Raw genomic sequence first — 12,889 nt, forward strand, 5'->3', positions numbered from 1 at the left:
TTTTAGCCACCCTAATGCCATACAGTCCTCAGCACGTTTTAACCTATTACCTTAACTTGGGTGTAAAGCTACCGCTAACTACGTAGGTACATCTAATCACCTATTTTTTTATCTGTCCTTCTAACGTCACACAATCTTGGACACAACTGTTCTGGACACGACTACTCATGCCTTCACCTAATACGCCATTTTGTATCGACGTCCATCTTGGATTTTAAATTTTGTCATAATCACAGTATTCTACTAGTGTAGCCCTTTCATTTGATACCCATATTGAGGGGATTGTGGAAAAATATGAAATCCGCCATTTTGTACCGGCGGCCATCTTAGATTTACAATGTTATTGATATTACTATATTGTATTGTCATCGGAACTAAAGGTGTGTACCAAATTTCAGATCAATCTGACAACAGGAAGGTACTTAAGTTTCAATTTCTAATTTTGACCCAAATAAATAAATACCGTACGGGTCGAGCTAAATAAAACCGTTTAAAAACTCGACCAACTATTGTCGACAACATGAGAGAAATTATTGTAGCTGCTTTTCGAGGTAAAGAACCTTTTAAAATGAAAAGATCCTTTTGAAAAAACAATCATTTTATGCCGTTAACAGGAAAGGAAGCATTTTGAGCATTTGATTTCATCTAGCTAATTTTTGTCACATAATTATAGGTTTTTATCAGAGATATGGAAGTGGGAGAATGAGCTTCGACGAGTGCGCATCCAAATTTTTGTCGACGGCAAGATGGTAGACATCTTCCAGGTCTCGCTGTCACTTCCCCTCTTTAATTGACATCTGTTTGTTTTGTTTTTTTTTCGTTTGTGTTGTTATCTAGTTAAAATTTATTATTATCTCAATTATTCTAAACACTAATTCAAAAACCCTTGTTGTATATTGTCATAGTCATTCTAAGAAAGCTAATACGCAGGGAAAAATGATTAGTTTTCATGTGTAAGTTTATACAACATAATCGTGTTTACAGATGATCCAAAACGGTTTATTTTTAGTTTTCCTAAAGGCGATTTGTAAAAATCGTGATTGTAATTGGGAATGGTCAAAAATAAGTGTATGATGTGGCCATTTAAAGAGGATGTTTTTATTACGTGTGGAGGAAGAAGATACTTGGAATCAATGTTCGTGCTTCTGTAAAACAGTGCACTCTTATAGTGTCCATGAAAGCACAAGTTCAAGTGACCAGAAATATATCAAATAAGATTGGTCCTTACTTGACAAGAAGATTATTTGGAGGAAAAGAAAACATAAGATAGGGTATTTTAATCGAACAGCGAAAATTTAACATTTTTATTGTAAAGTTTGTTGTAGGTAGTTGTAGTTTTGTGCTAAATATTTCTAACATTAGCAGCGGCTGTGTTCAGAGTGTCAAGAGGAGGAGAATTCAGTTAATTAGATTTATGCACAGTTACAGGTATGAAGGCTTTTTCAAACATAGTATCGAGTTCTATAGTCAACATTTTTAGTATTCCTACAACTGTAAAAACAAGGAACATTGGACTGGAAAAATGGCAAGATTTATATAGAAAGAAAGGGTATATGCCAATAAGAAAATTAAATCTGTAGGCAGAAGTTTCTTATTTAAAAACTGTTATGGGGCATATATTAATTTGTATCTGTGCCACAAATCACTGAGAAAAATCATATAATATTCATAATTGTTAACGAGATGATATTTAAAGAGTGTTAAAAATGAGACTATTAGTCATGAAGCTTACAGTGTTACTTTGTTTCAATATTACACTTTTATTCTTGTAAAATCTATGATGAAGTTCAAAAGCATTTTGCAATGGCCTTAAATTGTGAGTTGTGAGCCAGGATTTATAGTAAAGGTATTTGATGCAATGAAACTTAATCGGTACCTTCCAGTATGTATTTTAGTAAGGGGATTGTCAATCCCATGTTTTTAAATAGATAAAATACAGGCCAAAGTTGACAATATTACAGTTGAGAAGAAACTATTTTATCTTAAAAAAAAATTTCTTAAAATTCTGAGATCATATAATCTAATTTTCTTAATAATAAATTAGGTATATGTACATACAGAATTTTGTTATGGACAAATAAGGATCGACAAGCTTCTTTTGTGCAAAAAATAAATGATTTTTTCTAGTATTACGACAAACCATAATGTGTTTTACAAACTTACCGGTAACAGTTTTTGTTTATAATAAAATATTTAGGAATAATTTGGGTTGTTTATCAATATATTAATGACTTGAATTTTGACAAATCGAATTTGTATCAAAATAATTTTACGAAATATAAAATTGATGTTCTATTACAAGATTGAGTTTTTATTGTCGACAAAAACCAGGATAAATACTAATAATAATACCCTTAATAAAATCAATGATGTTTATGTATTATGAAAATATTTGTTAGAGGACATGTTATGTAACAGTTTTTGAAACATAATTTGAAGGGACGAATAAAAAAAATAAAACAAAAACATATTTTTTCTAGGTTTATATTAAAAATACAAGGTAGATAATCATCAAAAATAATTATGAACCAAATGTTTTTTATGAATATACAACTTGAACAAAAAGTTGTTTAGAACAATTTTTACCAAATTTGCAAAAATTTTAAATTGAAACGCGTAATTCAGTACAAGTAAACATGAAATATTGTAAATACTTATTTAATATCATTTCGAGTGTTTAACGACGAAAAGGTCATCTGTCCGTAGCGTCTTTTGTCAGAATATTCGTATATTTAGTGTATTATATACCAATATTGTACGCAGTTTTGAAACTGATAATTAAATAAATCATATTAATGTAAACTAACCATAATATATGATAGAATTTCACTAAATTTAAATTGCCCCCGTATGGTTGAAAACAGCAAATTGATATTTGATTACTTATAGATTACCACCTATATACAAAATGACAGGAAGACCTGGAATATGGCGCCCAACTTGATTAGACCTTCTGCGCATGTTGACGCTCATTCTCTATCCCTTCTATTTCTCTGGTTTTTATCTATATCGGCCATTTTAGGTCCCCATTTTTTTGGATGTCATCTATAGAAACCTTCTCTGATTCTTTGGACAGACTGTATAAATTGAGAAACTTTTCTTGACATTTTTTTTAAATTAAAAAATTTTGGAGAATAAAATGTTATTTTCCAAAATTGCCAAAAGAAAAAAAAACGAACTTAATTGAGATTCCAGCAATAAATACCTGTTTTAATTTGATGCAAAATGTATTCAACTACAGACCACCTGGCTAGATCTCGAATCCAATTTAATTTATTTAAAATTTCGAGCTGGTATCTTCTCGGCCTTGATTCCATAAGCATTTACAAATAATTTACGGTCTTATACCATTAACGTACCGTCTGTTTTCCAGTCAATTCGATGCCATAAAATTATTTTAAACGCGTTCTATAATTTTAAAGTGTGAGTTAGTGTATTCGTTAGGAATTCCAAACAGTTTTTTCTGTTTTTTTCTTTTTTGTATTTGTAGAAGTAACCAGTGGAGCACACATACAGACTTCTCTCTAACGATTTTCAGATATGTGCAAAATAATCGAGTTATTTCACTTTGAATATTAAAAAACCAGTGTTTGTGCATTTGAATTGAAACTTCTTACTAGAGAGAGAGAGAGAGACAGAGAGAATGTTTAGGAACGGGAGTTAATCAACGCGAGCTTATATATCTCTATTGTGTATTCCCCTTTCTTGAGTTATAACGAGTTGTAACTCATCATACAGTCTCAGGGCTTCAGCAAAAGCCAGTATCTGAGACGGTTCCACAGAGGCCAGCTCTCCATCCACGACATCAGACGTACCAAAGTTCATGGCACGAAAGGTCGTCGTGTCGGCGCACTCAGTGATAAGGTGTTCTGGTGTTTCCCCATTTTCCCCACAGAATCTGCATTCGCCGTTGTTTCTCAGCTCTCAGCTTCAGCCTACTGAGGTGTTCGTTGAGGAGACAGTGTCCTGTTAGAATCCCCGTGACAATCCGAAGATTGTTTTTACTTAAATGAAGGAAAACCTTTGATTTTTCTCGGTCGTAAGTTCTGAGGAACTTTTTCGAGTGTCTTAGACCGTTGGAGGATACCCATTCCAAGTTACGGATGGAGTCTTTCAGATTCTTCAGTTCCGCTTTCAGTTGGTTCCCGTTTGGAAAACAGAACGGTTCTGGTCCAGTTAGTGGAGTGTTCGCTCCTTTCCTAGCTAGATCATTTGCTTTTTCATTGCCTTCTATCCCTTGGTGAGCAGGCACCCAGAGTAGGAGGACTTTATTTTCTTTGTCTAATTTGTTGAGTTTCTCTAGGCATTCTTTGACCAACTTCGAATTGATGGTTACTGAGTTGATCGAGTTAAGTGCTGTTTGACTATCGGATAGTATGGCAATTTCCTGTTTTCGATAGTTCCTTTCTAAGATAAATTTTACGCATCTTTCGATAGCGTAAATTTCTGCCTGAAGGATACTGGGGTAGATGCCCATTGGTTCGGAGTATCTAGTTTTCGGCCCAAATACTCCTATCCCTATCCCTGCTTTGGTTTTGGAAGCATCAGTATACCACGTGATGGTATGGCCTTTTATATGTTGAGTAAGCGTTTCTTCCTTTCCCAATCCTTTTTATTACTCAATACTACAGTGACGTGTTTCTCAAAGTTGTAAATTCTTGGTATGTCATCCACTGGGAGTTGGAGAAGTGAAATTTTCTTTTTGAGGGTCTTCCAAGCCCCTGACCTGAAAATTCTCCCAGTAGTGTTTCCGTCAATGACCCTTCTAATCATTGTCACATTGGCATAACTACCGACGACAATATGCAGTGGTGTTAGGTCTAGAATGACCTCCATTCTTACTAACAGCTATTAAATTGAAGGATATGTTTGAAAAAGTGACATATAATGCTGTTTTAATATAAATATATTGTCTATAATCGAAAAATCCCATTTTACTCATGAGGGTACCTGGGTGGCATATTCATGGTTTTTTCTCATAGACAAATCCAAACTATTTCTTCCTATTTTGTGCCATTTGTTTTGTTTTTGTCCACGTACTTCCCTTTCTTTTTAAAATATGTTTAACAACTATTTTATTCCACGTTTCTTTTGGTCTGCCCCTATTTCTTTTGCCTTGAGTCCTTGCTTCCCATATTTTCTTCACAGGAATGTCGTTATTCATCCTTTGTAAATGTCCCCACCAACTCAATTGTCGTTGTTCTATAAATGCTTGCATAGATTGGATTTGTAAATTTTCTCTTATTATATCGTTCCTTATTCTGTCTTTTCGTGTCACACCTCTGACCCTTAAGAGGTATTTCATTTCAATTGCTTGTATTTTGCTTCTTTGACGCTGATTTATTACCCAAGATTCGCATCCATAAGTCAGTATTGGCCTATATATTGTTTTAAAAACTATCATCCTGGTTTTACTCGATATTTCCTTTTTGTTTATAAATTCCGTATTCATTGCATAGTATTCATTATTAGCCTTTTGTATTCTGTTATTTATTTCCACATTTGTTGTCTCCATTTGCTTCTATGACAATACCCAGATATTGATATGTCTCGACCTGTTCTAACTCTGTATCATCTACGTGTAGTCTAGATTAATATAAATATTATTTTTAATTTATTTCTGTAATCTGTACATTTTCTGTTTCCACAATAGCCTGCAAATTTTATGGAATACCACCCAAAATACACACTTTTATGCAAATGCCTGATAATGTTAAGGTCTCTTAAAGTTTATTTAGGAAGAGAAGAAATTTTGAACCTAACCAACAATTCGTGTTGGTCTGTTTTTTTACATGTTTTCTTCATTATTTATAGTGATTTACAGTAATTTTGTTAAATTATACGAATATCCTCGTTGATTATTGGTTTGAAATAAATATGACAATTTCCTTCAATGAAAATGCGAGTTGCTTAACTCTAATAATTAATGTAAATTATTAATTACTGTAAATTATGAACCACCCAAAATACGTTTTTCCTTTCTCATGATAAGAAAACGCCTCCTGATTTCCAATGTCTAACGTTTCCTCCCCATCTCTTATTGGAAACGGTGCATTGTATGTTAATATGTCAGAAGTCATTTAACTTTCACATCAGATACCACTAATTTCTTTCAGACCGTTGGAGACGTCTGGCCTTCCAATTAAAGATAAGTTATGGAACGGCCATGTTGTTTCTTCTTTCCTGCGGATTGATTTGTGGCTGATAGAGGCCGTAGACTATGATACATTTATCTCTTCTACGTTATTTTCAATTTAAAACCTGATGGCTTGCGTAAGACGGAGAGCGTAGAATGTTTGTTAATTGCCTTATTTAAGGCTGAAAATATTTTCTTAAAAGCTACTTAGCGTGTAAATATTTTTCTGAAAAAGCCACTTAGTGCCCGTTCAGTTATCTAATTCTATTCTGTATGGTAATTGTATCTTAATGTTAATAAATAAGAAATAACTTTAACCTTAACGGTAAAGGTTTTTTTAATATTGCATTTTTACCCCTTCAATAATCAGTAGTAAATTTGGAAATACCAGTCGAGAAAAAAACGGCGTCAAAACCCGAGAGCATTCTCTCTCATTACGGGTTCTTACGGCCAGTGGGCTTTAAAAAGATTATAATTTATTTTTATATTGAGAAAAATGATATTGAGATCAAGTAATTTAAACTCTGGGAGAACTTCTTTAGGCACGCTGGCAGTAAAAATTCAAGGCCGTGACACACGAGCAAGCGAGATGAAAAGTGATAAGGATCGCACGATCGCGCAAACTCCGAAAATCATTTGATGAGTTATTATGGGTTATTTATTTATTTATTGATGTACAGTGTGTCCCATTTTGGTTGAAATCATTAGGTATCTCCGTTATTAGTGAAGATAGAAGGGTGCGGTTTGCACAAATCTGTCCCACTTTTTCGTCAAACGGAAGATGCTGCATAGAAAATTTTGATAGCCCTCTTCATTTCTGAGCTACAGGGCCTTTTCAAAAATTTTGCAATTTGGGTAACCCCCTGTATCTCTGTTATTGTTAAAGGTATCGAGAAGGCGAAAACTGCTTATTGTAGAACTTTTTACGTAGAATACAGTGGCGTAGCCTGTTTTTCTACCAAAAAAATATTTTTGAAAATATGAACTAAAGTTATGTTTTTTCAAATGGAACACCCTATATATTTATAAATCATATGATCTGTCTTGCTACGAGCTTCTCAAAAATATATATCACTCTATATTTATTTTCACTATTTACTGCAATATTTAAAATATGTCATTTTCTTATTAGTAGGCCGTGATAAATAACAAAAAATCAAAATGGTATTTACAAAAATAGTCATACACATATTAAAATTTATTTGGGATTGATATATTTTACTTTTGAAATAACTGTTACCACTGAAACTGTGAATATATTTTTCTTTTTTTTTATAACGGGTTGGGTTTGCAAATATCTAAATCTTGAATTATTAAAGCATTTTTGAGGTGTTCGACATTGTTGTAGTGCCCACGATATATTTCGTATTTCAAAAACCCCCAAAATCAGAAATCGAGAAGGGCGAAATCCGGGAATCGAGAAGGCTATCAATATGCGTTCATTGGTTCCAATTCATTGATTTGAAAAATAATAATTTAACAGTATTCTAATATAATAGTTATGAGGGGGAATGTTCCCCATCTTGCTGAAAGTATATTTCACGTAAATTAGCTAAAGGAATATCTAAAATTTCCGATACGATAGATTATTCTTACGTATACACTTATTCCAAGATTTACAAATAGCGGTAGAGAGTTAAGTTTCCCTAATATATGAAGAATTTATTAGCGGCTCCCAAAATAAAACAAGAGACAGATAGCAGTATACTTTTAATAATTCTTTAGTTTCTTTTATTATCAATCATGGCCTACTAATAAATATGATCTTCTAATAAAAACTTTTAAATATTGCAGTAAATAGTGAAAATAAATATAGAGTGATATATATTTTTGAGAAGCTTATGGCAAGACAGATCATATGATTTATAAATATACAGGGTGTTCCATTTAAAAAAACATAACTTTACTTCATATTTTCAAAAATATTTTTTTGATAGAAAAACAGACTACCCCACTGTATTCCACGTAAAAAGTTCTACAATAAACAGTTTTCACCTTCTCGATAGCTTTAACAATAACAGAGATACAGGAGGTGTCCCAAATTGCAAAATTTTCAAAAAGACCCTGTAGCTCGGAAACGAAGAGGGCTATGAAAATTTTGTTTACGGCATCTTCCGTTTGACACAAAAAGTGAGACAGGTTTGTGCAAACCGCACCCTTCTATCTTCACTAATAACGGAGATACCGTATGATTTCAACCAAAATGGGACACCCTGTACATACTACAACGCCATATGTGGTAATAACAAGTAAGAGGGTGCTATTAATGCACAAACTAATAATCACAGAATTTAATAAAAACTAACCTATAGAAATAACTTTGAAAGTGGTATAATGTGCTTATCAATCAAATTTACTTGTCTGGCTGCAGTCAAGGATAATAAAAGACCTTTATTGTCACCTTCTTGTTCAAAAGAGTTTATCAGGGAAGCTACAAGCTCTTTGCTTCGATTTTTTAAATGCTTCGGCATATTTTCAACACACAATTTCAAGAAATGCAATACAAAAACTCTAACTGTTTGTGCTTAAAAGTAAGATTTTAAAAAAAGACTATTAAAATCGGCAAAAAGACGAGAAATAAGTAGTTCCAAAGATTCAACAACAACATAATATTATACAACAAATATTGACTGATATTACGATAATGTCATATAAAAAAAAACGACAACGTTGCTGATTGCGGCGCAAGGCGACCAACATGGCAATAATAAAAATCGCTTTAAACTAATTTTTGCCGTTTTAATCTAAATAAAACATCTGTTACAATTATTTGCTCTATAAAATAAAGAGCTGGTCTGTATCTTAAATTATACAAAATATTTATACATTTTTGCCAAAATTTAATTTAGTCAGGTTTATAGGCTTTAGTGTCAATTTCGATGTGATTGATGACGTGCATCGGAAAACGTTTTGCGATTACCGTAGTATATACTCCGGCCTAGACACCGTATACAGGGTCTATCCCGGGGCCAGACCGCTTCGAAGGTGACCCGATCCACACCGGAGGCCTCACAACAAACGATCGACTGTCTCTAACTCCCCCCTGTCCCCTTGTTCCCCGCTGCGGACCCTCGATCAACCCCCGCCGCCGGTCGCCATGGTAACCGGACCGGGTGCGGATGGTCGGCCATCTTGGATCCGGCGTCCGTGCCGCTGCAACTCCAGCTGATTTAGGAGGAGAGCTCGTCCGCTTAATTTTGTCTGTTGCCGGCATGTATGTGTGCTCTTTTTTTTTCCTCGTTTCCCTCTGTTCTTTTTGGGTTTTGGTCTTTCAGCTTTTTTCTTTTGGTTCGATTTTTCTTTTGGTCGCGGTGTAGAAGAATGTAATGAATGCTTCATAAGAAATGTGGGGAGTAAATAGAAAAAACGTTTTTTTTGCAAACATTTTTACACCACTTTACCGCCTAAGAATAAAAGTACATAAATATATTATTATTATTAAACTGACAAAAAGTGTCGAATTCAACGAGCGTAACCATAGTTTCTCGATATATATTACATACAAGGTACCTATGACTTTTAAATCTTTTTATATGATTTTGAACGTTTGAAATTGTTTAAAAAAATTATTTGTGGCGTTTTAAATAAAGAGCATGTTTCTATTCGGAGTAAAAATGACTTTTTATGACTCAGCTGTATGTCAAACGTACAGCCTCGCCACGAAAACTTTCGTCATTTTTATGTTTACATAGGGTGTCCGGAAAGTGAACATAAGCATCCAGAAAAACATAATATGACCTTAGTAAAAAATCGATGGTTTTCGAGATATTTGCCACTTTAATAAAATTTGTTAATATCGTCTCGTTGGAACAGATTTTCGGCTGTTGAAAAATAAAAAAAAATAAGAAAAGTAATAAAAAAATAAAAAAAAATAAAAAAATGTAAAATTGTAAATGAGGGTGTAAAATTTTAACAAATTTTGGCAATACCTATCTCGAAAAAGGTCGATTTTTTATTAAGGTCGTATTATTTTTTTCTGGATGCTTATGAGTTGGTCCATCACCCCTTTCAGTATTATCGTGGAAGACGCCATGATCAGCTGACTTATTAGGTATTTTTACCGTTTACCTATTTATATCTTTTCAACAAGAACTTTGGTTTAATTATGCCATGTGTGTAATAAGACGTGATGAAAGATAGAAATGTATCTATTAATTTTTTATTAAATGTTAAAATCTTTCGAATTGCTGATTTTTTGACAGCAATGTTGTTTTAAATTAATTAACCACTGTCAAAGTGAAAAAAATAGATGTAGGAAATACAATAAATTCTCCTACTACATATTTTAACAATTTTATTTTGCAAAACTGCCAGAAACCTTAACATATTATTGTCTTCTTTTTGGATAAAAATCTTTCATCCCTTTAATCGACGAAATTTGACTGCAAAATCCTTCATATTGAAGGAAACACTTTAATTCTGGCAACACTGTCTTAGAGTAAAGATTTGATAGCCTAAAAAGAGTCTTTTTAGGACAGTCAATGTATTGAAATAAAGTTTATATAAAATTTAAATTAATGAAAAATATTCTATATCCAGACTCAATGTACCTACTATATTTTTTTAACAAGCATAGGTATATTTAAATATTTGTAATTTACGATAATATTCATTTAACCAATTACCATTATAGGGGTAACAATGCCCATACATTATTATCAACTGATTTTTCCTCATAAATATTAAAATATAATTGCAAAAAACACGTATATCATATCATATAGAATAATTTATGTATGTAAATTAACAGTTTAAAAACTTACACGGCAAAGTTATTGACGCGTATAACACTATGCCGGATATTTTGAGTAACACTTGTGTAAGGCTAAATCACAACTGAATGTAGGTACATACCTGGGAAGGGAGTCCTTCTAAAAAATAGAAAGTTTTAACCCTATAACTTGTTATGGCATTGTAATGTTACTTAGTCTTATGCAACTTTCTCTTTTTTTTTCTTTGGTAGTTCCTTGTATATGAATTTTTAAAGTAGCTCAACCTAAGACGTTTATGGATGTAAAGCACCAGATGGCGGGGCGTATTTCACAGTCTTTTACTAGAGAAAAATATTTTTTGTTACTCTGAATTTTGAAGCGGCCAATAAAAACAGAGAAAATAAAAATCGATAATTTTCGGACTGTGCCAATTGGTTACTAATCGACAAGATACTTTTTGTCTATTAGATATGCTATAAAAGCTGATAATTATACAATTCGACCATTGTAAATACCCGACATATTCCGCAAGGCCGACGAGGTCGATGTTTTTCACTGATAAGAAAAAAAAATGTTTGTTTAGATAATTTTCGAAATATTTTTTCTTTCTGAATGCACATTTTAAAGTATTTTATATTCTTTTTCCGCTTGATCTATTATACTGGTCGCACGTATCGAAGTTTTATTTCTTGTAGTTTTAAAATATTTTCTTGTTTCTTTGTAGTTGTAATGTAAAATTAGATTAATTTATTAAGTTTGATTATAATGTTTAGTGTAGACTACCAGAAGAAATTTAGTAGTGCTTTTATATTTTATTTTGAAGATAAGTAGTAGGTGAAGGGGTAATTTGGTTAATTTTTCTTTATGTTTGATTAATTAATAAGTTTGATAATTTGTTTAGTGTAGAATACAAGAAGTAGTTTGTGTAGTGTTCTTGTAAGAGATTATATTCATTTATTTTGTAGTTGAGTAGATGGTGAAGGTATTTGGGTATTTTTTTCTTTTTGTTTTTGTTCTAATAATTATTGTAGTAGTTCTTTTAAATATTGTGATAGATACATTATAATCTTCCTTCTACTTTTCTGGTAGTTGAATATACGAAAAAAATCTGATCAAATTTATTTTAAATGAAATTAATCTAGTCTTTAATAAGACTAGATTAATTTTAATCAAATTAAACTAGTCATTAAACTAGTCAAATAATATTAATTGCAATCAATTATTGAAAAATATTAATTATTTTGGAAAATAACTTTTGAAATGGAGTATTATTGATATAATTTAGCCATTTTTTTTACCCAGTAGCGTATTTCAATATGATCTTATCATTTATCACTGTATAATAACTTTGTTGTGGCAGAAAAATATACCAGTTAGTTTCAAAATATTATTTTTTTTCAAACGTCACAAAAGTATTAATTTTTGCGACGTGATTGACAATATAAAAAAGTCATTTTAACGCCTAGGCATAAAAGTAAAGCACTTTACGCATAAAAGTATGAAAATATATTATTAAAATGACATAAGTCTCAAATTCAACGAGCCGTAACCATAGTTTCTCGATATATAATTACTCATGGTACAAAGCAAACTTGAAAACAAGGTATGGTCGATAGCGTCTCCAATTTCGTTCAGTTTGCGCATATCGCCTGTAACGTCATATGCCATACAACAAAATATCCGTATTGTTCAATTGCCACTAATAAAAAAAGACCTAAAATAAGGAAGAATTAAATAACCCCTAAAGTTATGTAAAATCATCGAGCTGGACATTTGAAAAGTTATGACACATCATACACATTTATTATGTGTCATCTGTTTGAAAATTTGAAATTGGCGCGTGGAGCTTGCCGACCGTTTATCACCTGTGACGTGGTGACCAACCTGCGCAATATCATACCTTGTTTTTTTTGTATCATGATAATTACTTACAAGGTACGAGTTTTAAATATTTTTATATTATTTGGAACGTTTGAAATTGTTTAAAACATTATTTGTGGCTTTTGAAAAAAATAACATGTCCTATTCGGAGTAAAAATGA

General features: G+C 32.2%; 1 protein-coding gene across 1 annotated transcript; it reads right to left on the reverse strand.

Annotated features, from left to right (window-relative positions):
- Positions 1–4,993: 4,993 nt before the first annotated feature.
- On the reverse strand, positions 4,994–5,305 carry LOC115883895. The gene has a single exon (XM_030902316.1). It carries the CDS (start codon positions 5,303–5,305, stop codon positions 4,994–4,996), a length of 312 nt encoding a protein of 103 aa, XP_030758176.1.
- Between the last annotated feature and the right edge of the window lie 7,584 nt (positions 5,306–12,889).

Source organism: Sitophilus oryzae, unplaced genomic scaffold, assembly GCF_002938485.1.
Source record: "Sitophilus oryzae breed Bouriz unplaced genomic scaffold, Soryzae_2.0 scaffold_2006_pilon_pilon, whole genome shotgun sequence".
Taxonomy (NCBI): Eukaryota; Metazoa; Arthropoda; class Insecta; order Coleoptera; family Curculionidae; genus Sitophilus; species Sitophilus oryzae.